Source organism: Orcinus orca, chromosome 12 (genome assembly GCF_937001465.1).
Source record: "Orcinus orca chromosome 12, mOrcOrc1.1, whole genome shotgun sequence".
Taxonomy (NCBI): domain Eukaryota; kingdom Metazoa; phylum Chordata; class Mammalia; order Artiodactyla; family Delphinidae; genus Orcinus; species Orcinus orca.
Genome location: NC_064570.1, coordinates 88,125,881 through 88,139,897, shown reverse-complemented (window position 1 = coordinate 88,139,897; position 14,017 = coordinate 88,125,881). Strand labels below are relative to the sequence as shown.

General features: G+C 41.5%; 1 protein-coding gene across 4 annotated transcripts; it reads left to right on the top strand.

Annotated features, from left to right (window-relative positions):
• The first annotated feature begins 954 nt into the window (after positions 1–954).
• PTP4A1 (protein tyrosine phosphatase 4A1) lies at positions 955–10,642 on the top strand. 4 transcript variants are annotated; one of them, XM_049695239.1, is made up of 7 exons: positions 2,546–3,652; positions 4,332–4,556; positions 5,277–5,827; positions 6,956–7,048; positions 7,388–7,518; positions 8,435–8,509; positions 9,243–10,642. In XM_049695239.1, the coding sequence occupies exons 3-7, from the start codon at positions 5,723–5,725 to the stop codon at positions 9,358–9,360; spliced, it is 522 nt and encodes a 173-aa protein (XP_049551196.1). In that variant the 5' UTR covers positions 2,546–3,652; positions 4,332–4,556; positions 5,277–5,722; the 3' UTR covers positions 9,361–10,642. The 4 variants fall into 4 exon arrangements, 3 of the variants coding, with proteins under 3 accessions (XP_012393167.2, XP_049551198.1, XP_049551196.1); XM_012537713.3 differs by lacking the exons at positions 2,546–3,652; positions 4,332–4,556 and adding an exon at positions 1,789–2,033; XM_049695241.1 differs by lacking the exons at positions 2,546–3,652; positions 4,332–4,556 and adding an exon at positions 2,047–2,522.
• The last annotated feature ends 3,375 nt before the right edge of the window (positions 10,643–14,017 follow it).

The following is a 14,017-nucleotide window of genomic DNA, read 5'->3' as shown; positions in this document are numbered from 1 at the left end:
AAGCTGATTGGTCCACTTGGGAGTTTGAGCCCAGCTTTGAGAGCTTGATGAGAGCTCACCGGATATTTCATGTCAGCACTGCTTGTGACCATTACGGGATCTGGCTCACAAGACTCACAACTTGTATCTCAAGTTCTACAAGAACACTGGCTAATACTGATTTGGCTTTACTTAGCTGAACTTATATCTCGTCCCACCAAGCTCATTTTTTCAAAAGCTTTCACTCTTCCAACTAGCATCACTGTGCTGACAAACTTTTGGCATAAGAGCAGCTGACTGAACATGGGTTTTTTTAAACTACACTATTGTAGATGTGGGTCAAGCATTTTATTTATTATGGTGTTAACTGTTCCCATGATACGTCGCCAAAATTTTCTCCCAATGGGCCATTAAATATTTTATCTTTGTCAACAGCCTTTTACCATATCAAAGTTTTAAACTTTTACGTAATGAAGGGGCATCATATATTTCTCAAGCTCTTTAGTTTTCCTTGACTTAGATGGATTCAAGAGTTTCCAAGGCAAGCAATTTCCTTAAGATGAAGGTGATTTGACTTTTATTCCCATAAAAGCCTGCCTGACCCAACTCTTTTTTTAAAGTGCTAACTTTGTTTACAGAGTATAACGTTTATAAAGAAGTTGAATAACTATGCAAGCACAGTCTCTAAGTAGAAGTTCTAATAAATCCTAAGATGCTGCAGTACACTGCAAGGAAACAATGTGATCCCTAAAGCCCTCTCCAACCTATGCTCAGTGAAAACACCAAACAAAAGGCCTCAGTGTTAGCAGAAAGCCGAGTTCTTCAGAGCAGGTAAAACTCCTGTTTACTCCTTCCAGAGAGCAAAAGAGAAAGAGTTTTCCGACTAGAAATGACAGAGTTGCCCTTGTGTAACACAGAACAACCGTGATAAGCTTTACTTGTTAAGGGCCTAAATTACGAAAGAGAGTGGGACGGTTGTGAAAAGGAACAAAAAGGAAAAGCTCCAGCTTGGACGCAAAGAGTTCCATCGGTCCTTGACCAAGTCGAAGGCTCTTACAATTTCTGAAACGCTGCCTAACCTTCCCTCACCCGTGGCAACGCATCCAGGGAGCCGCAGCACAGAGGATGCGTGGGAGTCCGCAATGCCACGCTTGAGGCTGCCGCAACTGCCCGCGTGCGGAGCACGAAAGGGTGCCTAACAGAGCCCGCGGGCGGCAGAGCGCTCCGGCCGCGCCTCGCGATGCTCTCCCCGGGCACCTGCGCTCGCGCGGTCCGGGCCCGGGGGCCCAGGCTCCCCAGGGGTCGTCGCCCGGCAGCCGTAGGGCCACAGAAAAATTTATTTGACGACGGGGATCGCCAAGTCGCAGGTGCTACGGTGAACCGCAGGCAAAGCCGACCGCGGTCTGACCTACAGCAAAAGGAAGCGGGGCCTGCACTGAGACCCGGTTCCGGCCCCGAGGGGACTGCGTTTTCAGTCGAGGCCAACAGCAGGCCTCGCCTGGTGACGAGAGCGCACGCACTCGTCGGGGTTTTAAGGAGGAAGGGCGGCACCTCCTCCCTCTCCCGGCCCTTCCCCCTCCCATCCCTGTCCCCCCCCCTCCGCCACTTCCCGCCCCCGCCGGGTGGCGCTCCGACTGCAGCGCGGCGCCATTCATCAACCGGTTCACACCGGCAGCCGCCGCCGCTCCGTGACGTCCGCGGGGCGGGCCTCCGCCCCCGCTCGTCGGCGCGCGACCTAGGGCCCGGCTGCGATTGGTGGCCGTGGGGGGACGCACGTCAGGCGCGCTATAAATGGGAGGGCTTGTGACGCAAGGGCGCCTCGGCGCGCGTATTGGCCCCCTGGACTGCGGGCCGGTGAGGCTGCGCGCCCTTCTCGGAGCCGCTCGCTGCAGACCGAGTCCGGTTGCCCTGCCGTCGCCGCCGTCGCAGCAGCCCGCGAAGCCGCCTCCGCCGCCTCCGCCCCGCGACGACCGCCGCCGCCCCTGCCCTGCCGCCGCCGCCTCGGGACCGGCTGTATGATTAGGCCACAATCTTCAATGAGTAGACATATTCCTGTGAGTACCCGCGCCCCGCACCGCCGCCTTTGTTCGGAGCCCGGCGCCCGCCCGCGTCCCGGCCCGAGTCCCGGCGGTCCTGGCGGCGGGCGGGTGCCGGGGACCGAGCCCGGGGCGCTGGGCGGGGCGCCCGGCGGCGCGGCGGCCCAGAAACCGCTTTGTGGCCGCTTCTTCGCCTGGGCGTCTTGCGGTCCCGGCCGGCGCCCCGAGGCCCCTTTGTTTGCCGCGGGGCCCTGGGATCGGGGACGTGGCCCGGGTGGGGCGCGGGCTGCGCGTCACTGCGGCGGGCGCGCCCCCAGCCCCGGCGGGCGGGCGGGAGAGGCGGCTGCGCGCGGGCTGGGCAGGGCTCTCCGGCGCGGGGCTGGCGGGACTGGGCCTGTGGGCTACCGTGCGCTCCGTGGCCGGGACCGGCGCTCGGACAAAATGGCCTCGGCGCCGCACTGAAGGCGCGGCGCGAACCCGTGACCCGGGCCGGCGCGGCCTCGCCAGGTAAGCCGGCCGCCGCGGGGGGCGCGCCCCGCCCCGGGCCGCGGGAGCGAGTCCAGGCTTGTCCTGCGCCGGGGCGGGCTGGGCCGGCGGCGTCTTGCGATCGCGGGCTCTTGGGCTGTGCCTGAGTGTCCCCTGGCGCGCCGTGTGCTTGCCTTCTGTTGGCTTGTGGCGCCGTGGCGAGCCACACCCACGGCTGTGAGGCTGAGCTTGTGCCCGTGGAACACGCTACCGTTCCCAGTGTGTGAGGTTGTTGCGCTGTAGCTGGCACCGTGGGCTTGCTTGGGATCCAGATTGTGAGCCAATGCTTCCTGGTACTCTCTCTCTCTTTTTCGATCTTTTTTTTGGCCTCACCGAGCCGCTTTTGTGGGGTCTTAGTTTCCCGAGCAGGCATCGAACCCGGGCCTTGGTCACTGAGAGCGAGGAGTTCTAAGCCCTGGACAGCCAGGGAAGCCCCATCCTGTTACTCTTTTCGTATGAGTTTTGTTTGATGGCAGTAGAAAAGTTGGAGACCAGAAAACCAGATCATTCCCAGGAGTGAGCAGTACTTTTTTTACACATACTTTATTCCGGGTGCGTTATCTAAAGCACAAGTAGATGTGGAACAGACTCGCCAACGAATCGTTGGACACAACAGAGATTTGTTGCTCGGACTCTGCAGTAGGACAGATCGGTTTAGGCTTCTGCACAGAAATTGGTCCCCCATGCCCCCGTGTGTATTATTGCGGTTATATGCAGTGGGAGGGGAACAATTCCTTGATATTTCTAGACTTCCTATCATGGATGGTTTTTCCTGGGGCAGAGAAATGGGGAATAGGGGAGTGTCTCGGGCAGAAGAGAAAGATGTTAGGTATTAGTGGTCATTTCTGCGCTTGTGGAAATCCATCGTCCGTCTGTCCGTCGTCGTCCCGTCCCCGTCCCCCCCAGCCATTGGGTGCCTCCACTCAGTAAAAATAACCAGGTCACCAAAGGACTTATTTCTGTATTGCTTTCTGTGCTGTCTCATGAAACCGCTTGCTTGAAAGGGGTGGATATGGCCAAACTCAGCTATAACAGGAGTTTCAGCTGTTCAGTATGGAAATCGGTGGTGTGCAATACTGTCTATTCAGAAATCGGCTTTCAGTTGAAAAAAGGTAGTACCGGAAATCAGAATACTGAGATAAGAGCCCTTGACCTTAACAGCTTTGCAGATCACTTTAATTCATTGTCATTGGAAAGGTGCCAGAATACACTTTTTATTCTAAGGAAGTAGTGTGTAGGATTTGAAGGGAAAGTATAATTGAAATTATTTCCAGTTACTGCTGTCACACTGTTAACAGAACAAAGTCCTCAGTGGCAATTTAATCACTAATTTTCTTAGCCCAGCTCACAAGTTGATGAAGTAACATCTGAGGGTGGGTTTGAACAAATCTGGATTAATGAAAGTTACCTTCCTTATGGGACACCTATTAAGACATGATTCCTGAGGCTAGTTCCTTTATTTTCACAGAAAAATGAACTGAGTTTTTGACTTAATGTTTTCTGTGATTGGCTAGATCTTCATATGAATTATTGTTCAAAACTTAGGAGCATTCTTTTAGAAACTATAACTAGCGTGGGACTCAGTGAAAATGAGATGAGATAGTTTGAATGTAGTTTTAAGCCTTTTTTAATGCTTAAATTTAAACTTAAGCATAGTAAACTAAGGGAATCTTTTGATTTCAAAAGATTTTATTTGGTAAATTATCCATGAGAATACCTGTGAAGAGTTTGGGGCAGTGGCTGGCTCTCAGTGCTCTTGTTGACCTGCTATTAATTTTTTTTTTTTTTTAGTCCTCTGTTTACTCCCAACCACACAAGCTCCTTGTAAACTACTTGGAAGAAGACTAACGTCAACATCAATGTTTTCCGTGTATATATTATGAAAATATCCTGTGAATATTCGTGTAATATTTGATACTAACATAAAATTAATTTAGATCTTTAAGGGGAACTTGGGGAAAGTATAATTGGTGGTAGCAGTTACCTTGCTTTTGAGACCTGTGAAAGAAATGTAAGGTAATTTACACCATCCCACCACCACTACTTTTTCTTTCAATTAGATTTCAGTTTATGACAGGATAACTGAAACTTCGGTTTTAAAATACAAAAGACTATTACAATTATGAACGTCTTTTTTATAGTTATAAATGGAAGCTCTGTGTATATGTGTGTGTGTGCGCGCGCGCGCGCGCTTATGTTTCACGTAAGTTGAAAACTTGATTTCGAGTTGATTAATTTCCAGAGACTCAGATGAGAAATATCTGTTAAAGCGGAATGATAAGTTAATAGGTTGTTAAGAATCAAATGAAATAGTATATATGGGAGCATTTTGAAAACCAGTTTCGTTTTTTTCTTTTAAGAATATATTGACTAATATACTGAATTTTTGTAATACATAAAAATATTTTGGTAGTTGGAAAAATCAATGTAGAAAGTTGTACGTGATAATTTAGAAGAATGTAAAACAAGTAGCCAGGTTTTAAAAGGAGTAATTAGTAGAAGAATGTATGTAAGGGATATTCATCAAATGTAACGATGTGAGGGGTATTTACTTAAAGTAATCCTTGCTTATTGATTTAATCTGTAATCACCTTTGTATTTTGTGGTTCAAGTAAAAGTTTAAAAGGTGGCTTGGGCCCAGATTTGGAAAGATCGTTGTGCCCTTAAATACTGTCAAAGCATAACATGTTCCTTTTGAATTGAAAACAACTTCTTTTCTCTCTTTCTTTTAAACAGCAGTTCTGTGGTGTTCTTGGTCACACATTTATGGAGTTTCTGAAGGGCAGTGGAGATTACTGCCAGGCACAGCACGACCTCTATGCAGACAAGTGAACTGTAGAAATTCATTACTACTCCACCAAGAAGCCCCCATAAGAGTGGTGAACCTGGACACAGAAGTGTTGGATTGAAATCCACAGAGCATTTTTTACAAGAGTTCTGACCTGGATGGGGTAAACCTCAGTGCACTTCCTTTCTCTTGCCTCAGTATTACTGGATTGAAGAATTGCTGCTTCTTGTCAGGAGGTTCATTTCATTTCCCATTACTCCCAACTTCATACTCAAAAGCACTGAGAATTTCAAGTGGAGTATATTGAAGTAGACTCAGTTTCTTTGCATCATTTCTGTATTCAGTCTTTTAAATTCTTTCATAACCCTATTGAGTGTTTTTTAACTAAATTAACATGGCTCGAATGAACCGCCCAGCTCCTGTGGAAATCACTTACAAGAACATGAGATTTCTTATTACACACAATCCAACTAATGCGACCCTAAACAAATTTATAGAGGTAAGTTTTGATGCTTTTTAATGTCTTAAACTGATTGTAGTTTAATAGTGGAGCCTTTTATGTAACAAAATAAAATGTTTTGGAAATTGTGAGGTGTTATGACTACAGTTCCAACTCTCAGAAGTACCAGTGTCTTTACGTTAGAGGTGAATTATTTTATACATTTTGAGGAGAACATGTACTTGAGTTAGTTTAGATTTATAAGTTAATATCTAGTTCTTCATGCCTCACAGTTTGCTTAATTTAAGTGTATATGTGGACAGTATAACAGTATGGCTCTTATCTTACTAGAAATTGGTTGGTGGGAGGCTCCGCTTGTGGGTTTTTCACATATTTGCTTATTAGCATAATGACGGATACTATAAACCAGGATTAGTTTATGTCTTGGCCCCCTTTTGATGCTTAGAATGTAATTATCAGCTACTGATCTACTAATTCTATTTCTGGAAGGATTGTAATGCTGAATAATTTATTTGGATGCATACACATTTTATTTTATAAATATCTGTAGATAATCAGAAACAACAAATAGGCCTTCCAGATCATAGAAATACTTTTATCTTTGATTGTCGTCTGTATATTTTTTAAATGCCAGAAGAATTAGTAATAATGCACTATGAGTCTTAAAGCCTCTAGTCTTAAATGGTGCGGGGTTTTTACACCGCATTTTTGAGATTTTACTCTCTGAACATACTTTTAAGGCTCCAAACTATACACTGTGCACTGCAAATGAGCAAAAGTTTAGCGTTAATATCAGTCAAGTCAGATTGTTTATAGTCATGAGTGATTCCTTTGGTCCTTTGTTCCTGAGTTGCTCTTTTGTTAGTGCTTCGTCTAGCCAAGGTTACCGTGACTATAAACGACTTCAGTATGTGAAGGGCCATGGGATTTTTTTTTAATATAAAATTTATTAAAAATATATGATGTTTAACAATTCCCTTTCCTTTTAATGCTATTTTAGTATTGTCACCTAAAACAAGGCTTGTGACAGTAAGACTTAACAAGACCGTGTTAAACATACATGATTTTCTGTTAACCTGTTAGAGAGGTGATCAAAATGGCAAATGGTGAGCAAGAGTGACATGGTTATGAAGACTTCATGTGCTTTTTTATATATGTTTTATCCAGGAACTTAAGAAGTACGGAGTTACCACAGTAGTAAGAGTATGTGAAGCAACTTACGACACTAGTCTTGTGGAGAAAGAAGGCATCCATGTTCTCGTAAGTGTTTAATGGTTCCCATGTGTTCACAGTGCTGTGCTGCCAAAGTTTATTCATTCAGATAAACCACTGGCTTCAGAAAGCTTAATTGTTTAAGTTGTTGCAAAAGTATACACTGTCTTGAGGTCCAAATAAAGGTGAAAGCTGAGCAGAGGCTTGAAGCAATAAAAGATCTTTATAAAGACTCAGCATGTATTTGCATTTCATTGACAGTGGGGTTTCATAAAACACTTGTTTAAACGTTAAAAGAAAATGCTTCTGGCACATTTAGGTGTTAGAATTTTAGAATTATTATACCAATTACATTAAAAGTCTAAAACGTGTATTCTTTTGACTTAGGATTGGCCTTTTGATGATGGCGCACCACCATCTAACCAGATTGTTGATGATTGGTTAAGTCTTGTGAAAATTAAGTTTCGTGAAGACCCTGGTTGTTGTATTGCTGTTCATTGTGTTGCAGGCCTTGGGAGGTAAGAGAATTTCTTAAACCCATTTAATGATACTGGTCTTCATTCTAGTTAAAGCTTGATTTTGACTCCCATAAAGACGCGGTTGTCAGTTTGTGAATCAATTTGCTTTGTTAGGTTACTTACTGAGTTAAATTTAAAAGTAGGTGAGTGTAGCAGTAATGTGTTCCAGTACATTTGGAACTGACAGATGCTGTCGCTGAAATTTATACTTGCCCATGTGGGCGGAATTACTTAATTGTGTGTTCTAGGTTGTATCCATAGTATTGGGAATCACTGTCCAAGCTCATTGGAAAAAGGATCATAAATTGTCTCTAAGGTGCTTTTGCACTGCATATGGTGAGTTTGTGGCAGGGTTCTTGATCCTGGAGAATCCTGTTTCAGTAGAAAGGCATTACACAGCAGTGCCAAAATATACGTGTCCGTAGTTGTAAATTGCTACCACCACCCTCGTCCCCCACTGCTCAGACCATGGCCCTGGGGAGGCTGGCGTGAAACATGTCACAGTCTCATTGATAATAAAACAAAGAAAGCAGTTTTTTCCAGAAGATCTTTAAGTGGAAAGTATTTTTGACTGCTTGGAATTTAGAAAATATTGTCCACACGTGTCACGATTTACCCTCTCCCTTAAATTTTTTCAGGACTGCTCTCTAGTGATACAGGTCTTAATTTCCAGGCTTATTTGTATTAGTTAAGGACATAGTTGTCTTTTTGGTTATAGATTAAAAACCTGGGTTTGATATGAAAATAATGGTACTTTATTAATTTAATTTTTAACATGAAGTCCAACATTTTCCATAGGTATTAACATAGGAAGTGCGGTAAATAATAGTGCTTTCGGATTGGGGAATGTTCGGAGTATTGAATTTTCCAGGATTTGACTTTGAAAAATAATTTACTATAATTCTTACCTTACCAGAGCTCCAGTGCTTGTCGCCCTAGCATTAATTGAAGGTGGAATGAAATACGAAGATGCAGTACAGTTCATAAGACAGTATGTATTTAATACGTTCTTTCCGTTTGCACTTTTTATTTCCTCGTTGAATGTTAGCGAATTTAAATATATTACTAGGAAAGCAGTTTCTTTTCAAGAGCCTATCTGACCATTTTGTTCATTTTTAAGATAGTATTACCACCAGGGAGTATCTTACTTGTTTGCATTCCATGTAGATACTCATATTACAAAGATTCTAATCCAGTAATAATTCTGTAAATTATTGTTTTACTTTAAATACTTGATTGAATATGTTGCTTGTGTATCTTCCCTTTTATGGAGGTATAGTTAGTTAAAATGCAGATATCAAAGGTAGATGAATGGATGGTAACAGCCAAATAAAATAACCACTCAGTGCAATATACAGAATATTTTGATCATTTCAGAAAGTGCCCTCACGCTGTTTGTAGTCATCTTCCCAACCACCAGGGGCAATCTCTTTTTGACTCATATTACAATAAGTTAGTTTTGCCTTTTCTTGGGCTTTATATGAATGAATTTGTAAGTTTGGACTATTTTATAACTACCTCTCAAAAAGATTTAGAAAATTAACTTTTTATGGCCCTTTTCCCATTTACACATGGATGCTGATCCATATTTCTACATTAAGTCACAATGTAATAATCAAAAAATAAATTGCTACAAGAAAGGTGATGATTGCCTCCTATAGAACAGTAAATGTTAATTATAGAGGGACTTTGCTTTAATTTGTCTTTTGTTTTCTTCCTTCTAGAAAGCGGCGTGGAGCTTTTAACAGCAAGCAACTTTTGTATTTGGAGAAGTATCGTCCTAAAATGCGGCTGCGCTTCAAAGACTCTAATGGTCATAGAAACAACTGTTGCATTCAGTAAAACTGGGGTGCCTGATGCCATTGCTTGGAAGTGGAACCTAGACAGGACGGGATTTGTCGTACATGTTAGCCAGCATGTTGGCTTGGTGAAGTCTGATGAAGCTTCCATAGGAGTGTCGAAACGCAGTTTTACCAGGCCACAAGCCTGGCAGAATTGCACCCTCTGTTTGGGTTATGATCAACCTACTTGGACACTTAGCAAAGGATTCTTGCTGTTCAGCATTTAAAATGTGCTTATCGTTTGTACCAATTGACTTTTCCTGAAATCATGCAGTATGGAGTCATTCATGTCTTTAAATGTGTTTCCATGCCAGATTCTTATCAGTATATAAGAAATTTAGAAAGACTAGGTGCCAAAATACCCAGCACAATTCTTGTTGTTTTTAGTATCATATCGAACTAAAATCCCAGGAACTATGAAGACTCTGGACCTTGTGTGTTTTATTCTTTCCATCATTTCAAACATAGAAAGTAGGGCCTATAAGGTTATTTGATCACAATATGTTTACATCTTCCACATTCATACCAGTATACATCAGATTTGCTCGTTTGTTTTTTTTTAATTAACCAAGTCTTACCAGTGATTATTTAATGTCTTTCTATAAATCTCATTTTGTGCTGTCATGGAAGACCTCCGTTTTGAAAATCTACATTGTACAGAAGCACATGTCTTTAATGTCTCCAGACAAAAAAGCCTTACAGTTAATTTTAATGTTTGCACTTTGGGGTGCAACTTACAGGGAGGGCCTGAAAAAAGGAATGGGAGGGGGCTATTAAGTATTTTTAGTAAAATGTTGCCTTTGTCTTGTGCAGAACATGTAGAATATGCGCTTTAATTTAGTAAATATTTTTTTAAAAGGTAGAAATACTTTGTTATGGTAGCTAAAACAATTCTTAATCATAAAATTTCTGAAATTCTTGTAATTTTTTTTCAAACTTATCTGAAGTTGTTTACCAACTTATTTTTGTTTGAAGTGTGATTCCCAACCTTTCTTGCAAAAAACAAAAAAGTGGGTTTCTGCTAATGAATTGAGCAGACATTTAATATTTTATATGCCTTTTGAGCTGTGTAACTTAATATTTGGATACTTGACAATTTGTTTTATTATGTGATTGATAAAATGGTGATGTGTATTAATGTCAGCTCAACCATATATTTATACTGTCCAGGAACATGTGGTTATAGTTCTGTGGGAGAAATAATTTGTCAGTGTTCACCAGCTTGTAAAAATCTAGTGCGAGAGCTTAAACATTAAATAAATGATGAAATGCATTTATCGTCATTGAAGTTGTTTTGCTTAAAGTTAACTTATTTTGTAGAAAACGATATGAAAGAATTGCACTTCACTTACTGCCCTTTGAAGCGTGGATTTTTTTTTTAACAAATGAAGGATTAAATGAAGTTGGCGTTGTGATAAGCTCCTTATAATTAGGCAGGGAGCTATTTAATATTAAAAGTGCTTTCCATTATAAACTTTTTTTAAGGTTTAGATAATCATGAACCAATGTACTCTTACGTACTGAGGAGAAACTGTCGTGGAGGAAGGCCATGATTTGAAGCTCAGTTCCACCAACTAAGTGGTTTTGGGCAACTTAACTTCTGAGCATCAGTCTTCTCATTAGCATATCAATAATTACATACCTTTATAGGTTTTGAAATTAATTCAGACAAAGTTTTGGCATGTGAGGTCTTAATAAGTGTTATGTTTCCTTCAGTAATCTGAAATACTTTTGCATAGCTCGTGTTAATCTAAAAGGAAGAGATGTCCTTTTCTGATAACCCTTTTTAAAAAAAAATAGCTACAACTGACTGAAAGCCTCAAAATTTGAGTAAAAAAATGATACACCATCTTATGTTTTAAAGAATTTGCTTCCATTTTTTCATACCAGTTTAGCATTTAATATACTCCATTCTTGAAACTTAGGCTTGTTGTATGCACTAAGTTGTGAATGGAAGAATTAGTAGTAATTCCATAATTTGATATATATTGCCAGACTAATCAGTTGATTAATGTAGCTATCATAGCTACTTACATATTAAAGATCTTATTATCAGGTGATTTTCATAATTCAATTACCTTATAATCCTATATTAGTTATCCCACATTTACACATAAAGGATATGAGCCTCTAGTTAGGTGATGAGCTCATAAGTGGTAAAAACAGACTCAAACCTGTGTGACTGTCCATTCTACCACACAGCTGTGACTATGTATATATGCCTGGCCATTTTTTTATGTTACCAGTTGTTAGAGCTCTTATATAAGTTTTCAAACTCCTGCCTATGGAGCCCATTTTGTTTAAGGACAAAGTGTTCCACAACATTAATTTTGTAAGTTTCTTCATTTAGATTAAAACCTTTTTTATTTCTGCAGAAAATCCCTTTTGAATTAAGTCACGATAGGCTAAGATGCTGCAGAAACAACCAACCCTGAGAGTAACGGATTTATTTGTCACTTAAGTGTCATGTTGATCAGAGGGACCCAAGCTGTTGGAGCATCTACTCTGGGACAGTGCTTGTGACAGAAGGCAAAAAAGGCTTTGGAATGTCACAAATTTCTTGACTAAGAAATCATGCTTAATCACTTTTATTCAACTCATTGGACAGAACTGGCCACTCAGCACGGGAAATGCAATCTATCGTGTACTGAAAAGCCAGAAATACACAGTGTTAATCACTACCACGTCACTTATACAGTGGATTTATATTTAAAGAGTATATCTACAGCAGCATCCCACAGAACTGAAATATTAAGCATTAGGGGATAAGGTTTCCAAACAACCAAAATAGAGTCAAGAAGTTTAGTGCTTATTGAAGTGTGTGCTTATTAGGGAATCATAGGTGCTTATTTAAGCCTATTTAATCTTAATTTAGATAAAACTAAGGTAGCTGTGGTAATTTGGTTTACTAGTTAGTGTTACAAACATACGACTCAGTTTTATGTTTGCTAGTATTTACTCAAGTATTAAATGCCAAATTTAATTATCAGATGCTTTTTGTAAATCCAATACATACATATCCTTCGAGGAAAGCACTTTTTTTTTCTGAAAGTAATAGTCTGTGGTTTGTTGGCAGGGCTGGAGCAAAAGAAGAAGCAAAATTCTAGCCCTGAAAGAGCTACTGAATTTTCAGTTCACTAGAATCAGGAAATTGTGCAGTAGTTCCACAGGTGTCCATTGAGTGAACATTATATGCCATGTATTTGGCACTGAAGACAAAGTGATTAGGACAAACTTGGTCCCTGCCTTCATGGCATTTAGACTAGCACATCAAATTTAAACTGCTGGATATCCCATAATAAAAGCCAGTGTATCTAAACCAACACAACCTCTACCTAAAGGTTCTGGCTTGCAAAAGAAGTATGTTAAAGCCCCCTGCTGCGGGGCTTCCCTGGTGGCGCAGTGGTTGGGAGTCCGCCTGCCGATACAGGGGACACGGGTTCGTGCCCCCGGTCCGGGAGGATGCCACATGCTGCGGAGAGGCTGGGCCCGTGATCCATGGCCGCTGGGCCTGTGCGTCCGGAGCCTGTGCTCCGCAACGGGAGAGGCCACAGCAGTGAGAGGCCTGTGTACCACAAAAAAAAAAAAAAAAAAAAAAAAAAAAAATACCCCTGCTGCAAAAGTATATTCAAATAATTTTCATGGGTGGCTATCAAGTAAATGCCATTAGCATACAGATTCAAAGAAAGCAAATATTTAGACATTAATTAAATGATAGTTGTAGTTATGTCTGATACATATGCTGTGCATGAAATTAATACTGCCAGGTTTGATAGGGCTCACTGGTGCCTCAGACTAAACCCACCACAGAAGTGCAGCTCAAACACCAAAAACTTGACAAGGTGAACTTCCAAACCTTGGCATTGAGTTGTTTGGTCACACATACGGAATAAGTTGTTCTTGGGGAGGATCTAAAATTACCAACAATTTCTACTTGAAAAACTTTTCTGCCCACTAATTCTACCTCCTGATGGATGAAAAAAGGCTACCATGACTTAGTTCCAACAACCCTGACAGTGTAGGCTGCTTCTCTCACTTATTTTTTCTTTCTTTGAAAATTTTATTTTTTTGTAACCATACAACATAGGCAAAACAAGTACTAGTAACTTTTCATTTGACAACAACATATGGTGTCCTTAGTTGCAAGCAGTTTGCAAGAGAGGTATTGGTTACAAATATTGCTTACAAAGTCATCAAAAGAGAAAAGGTTATCTTGGTAACTTACTTTGTTAAGTCCTTCGCACTGTACTCACTTTTGACACAGCTTGCTTCTCAGCACTTTTCAGCTTTTGGAAAGTTAAAGAGAGGCAACGTATTTCACTTACTGCTTTGCACTTGCTTGAGAGGACTAGTCATTTCCCCCATGGTATGGAAGGCACAGGAACAGTTAACACAGATCTAGTTCACAAAACTAAATAGTTCCCTGTTCCTTTGAAATCAGACCTTCAAAAGGTGCTCTTATTATCCTACTTAAAATATAAAACATAAATTCCCAAACCCAATAGAAAGTAAAATTATGTTTTTCCTCTTCCAACATCTCACTACTGGCAGAGACCTCCAAAATGTGGAAGAATAAGATGTAGAGGTTACCCTCCTCCCCTCAAATGCATCACAAATAAATCTACACGTGGAACAACTCCTACAGAAGACTTACTGAA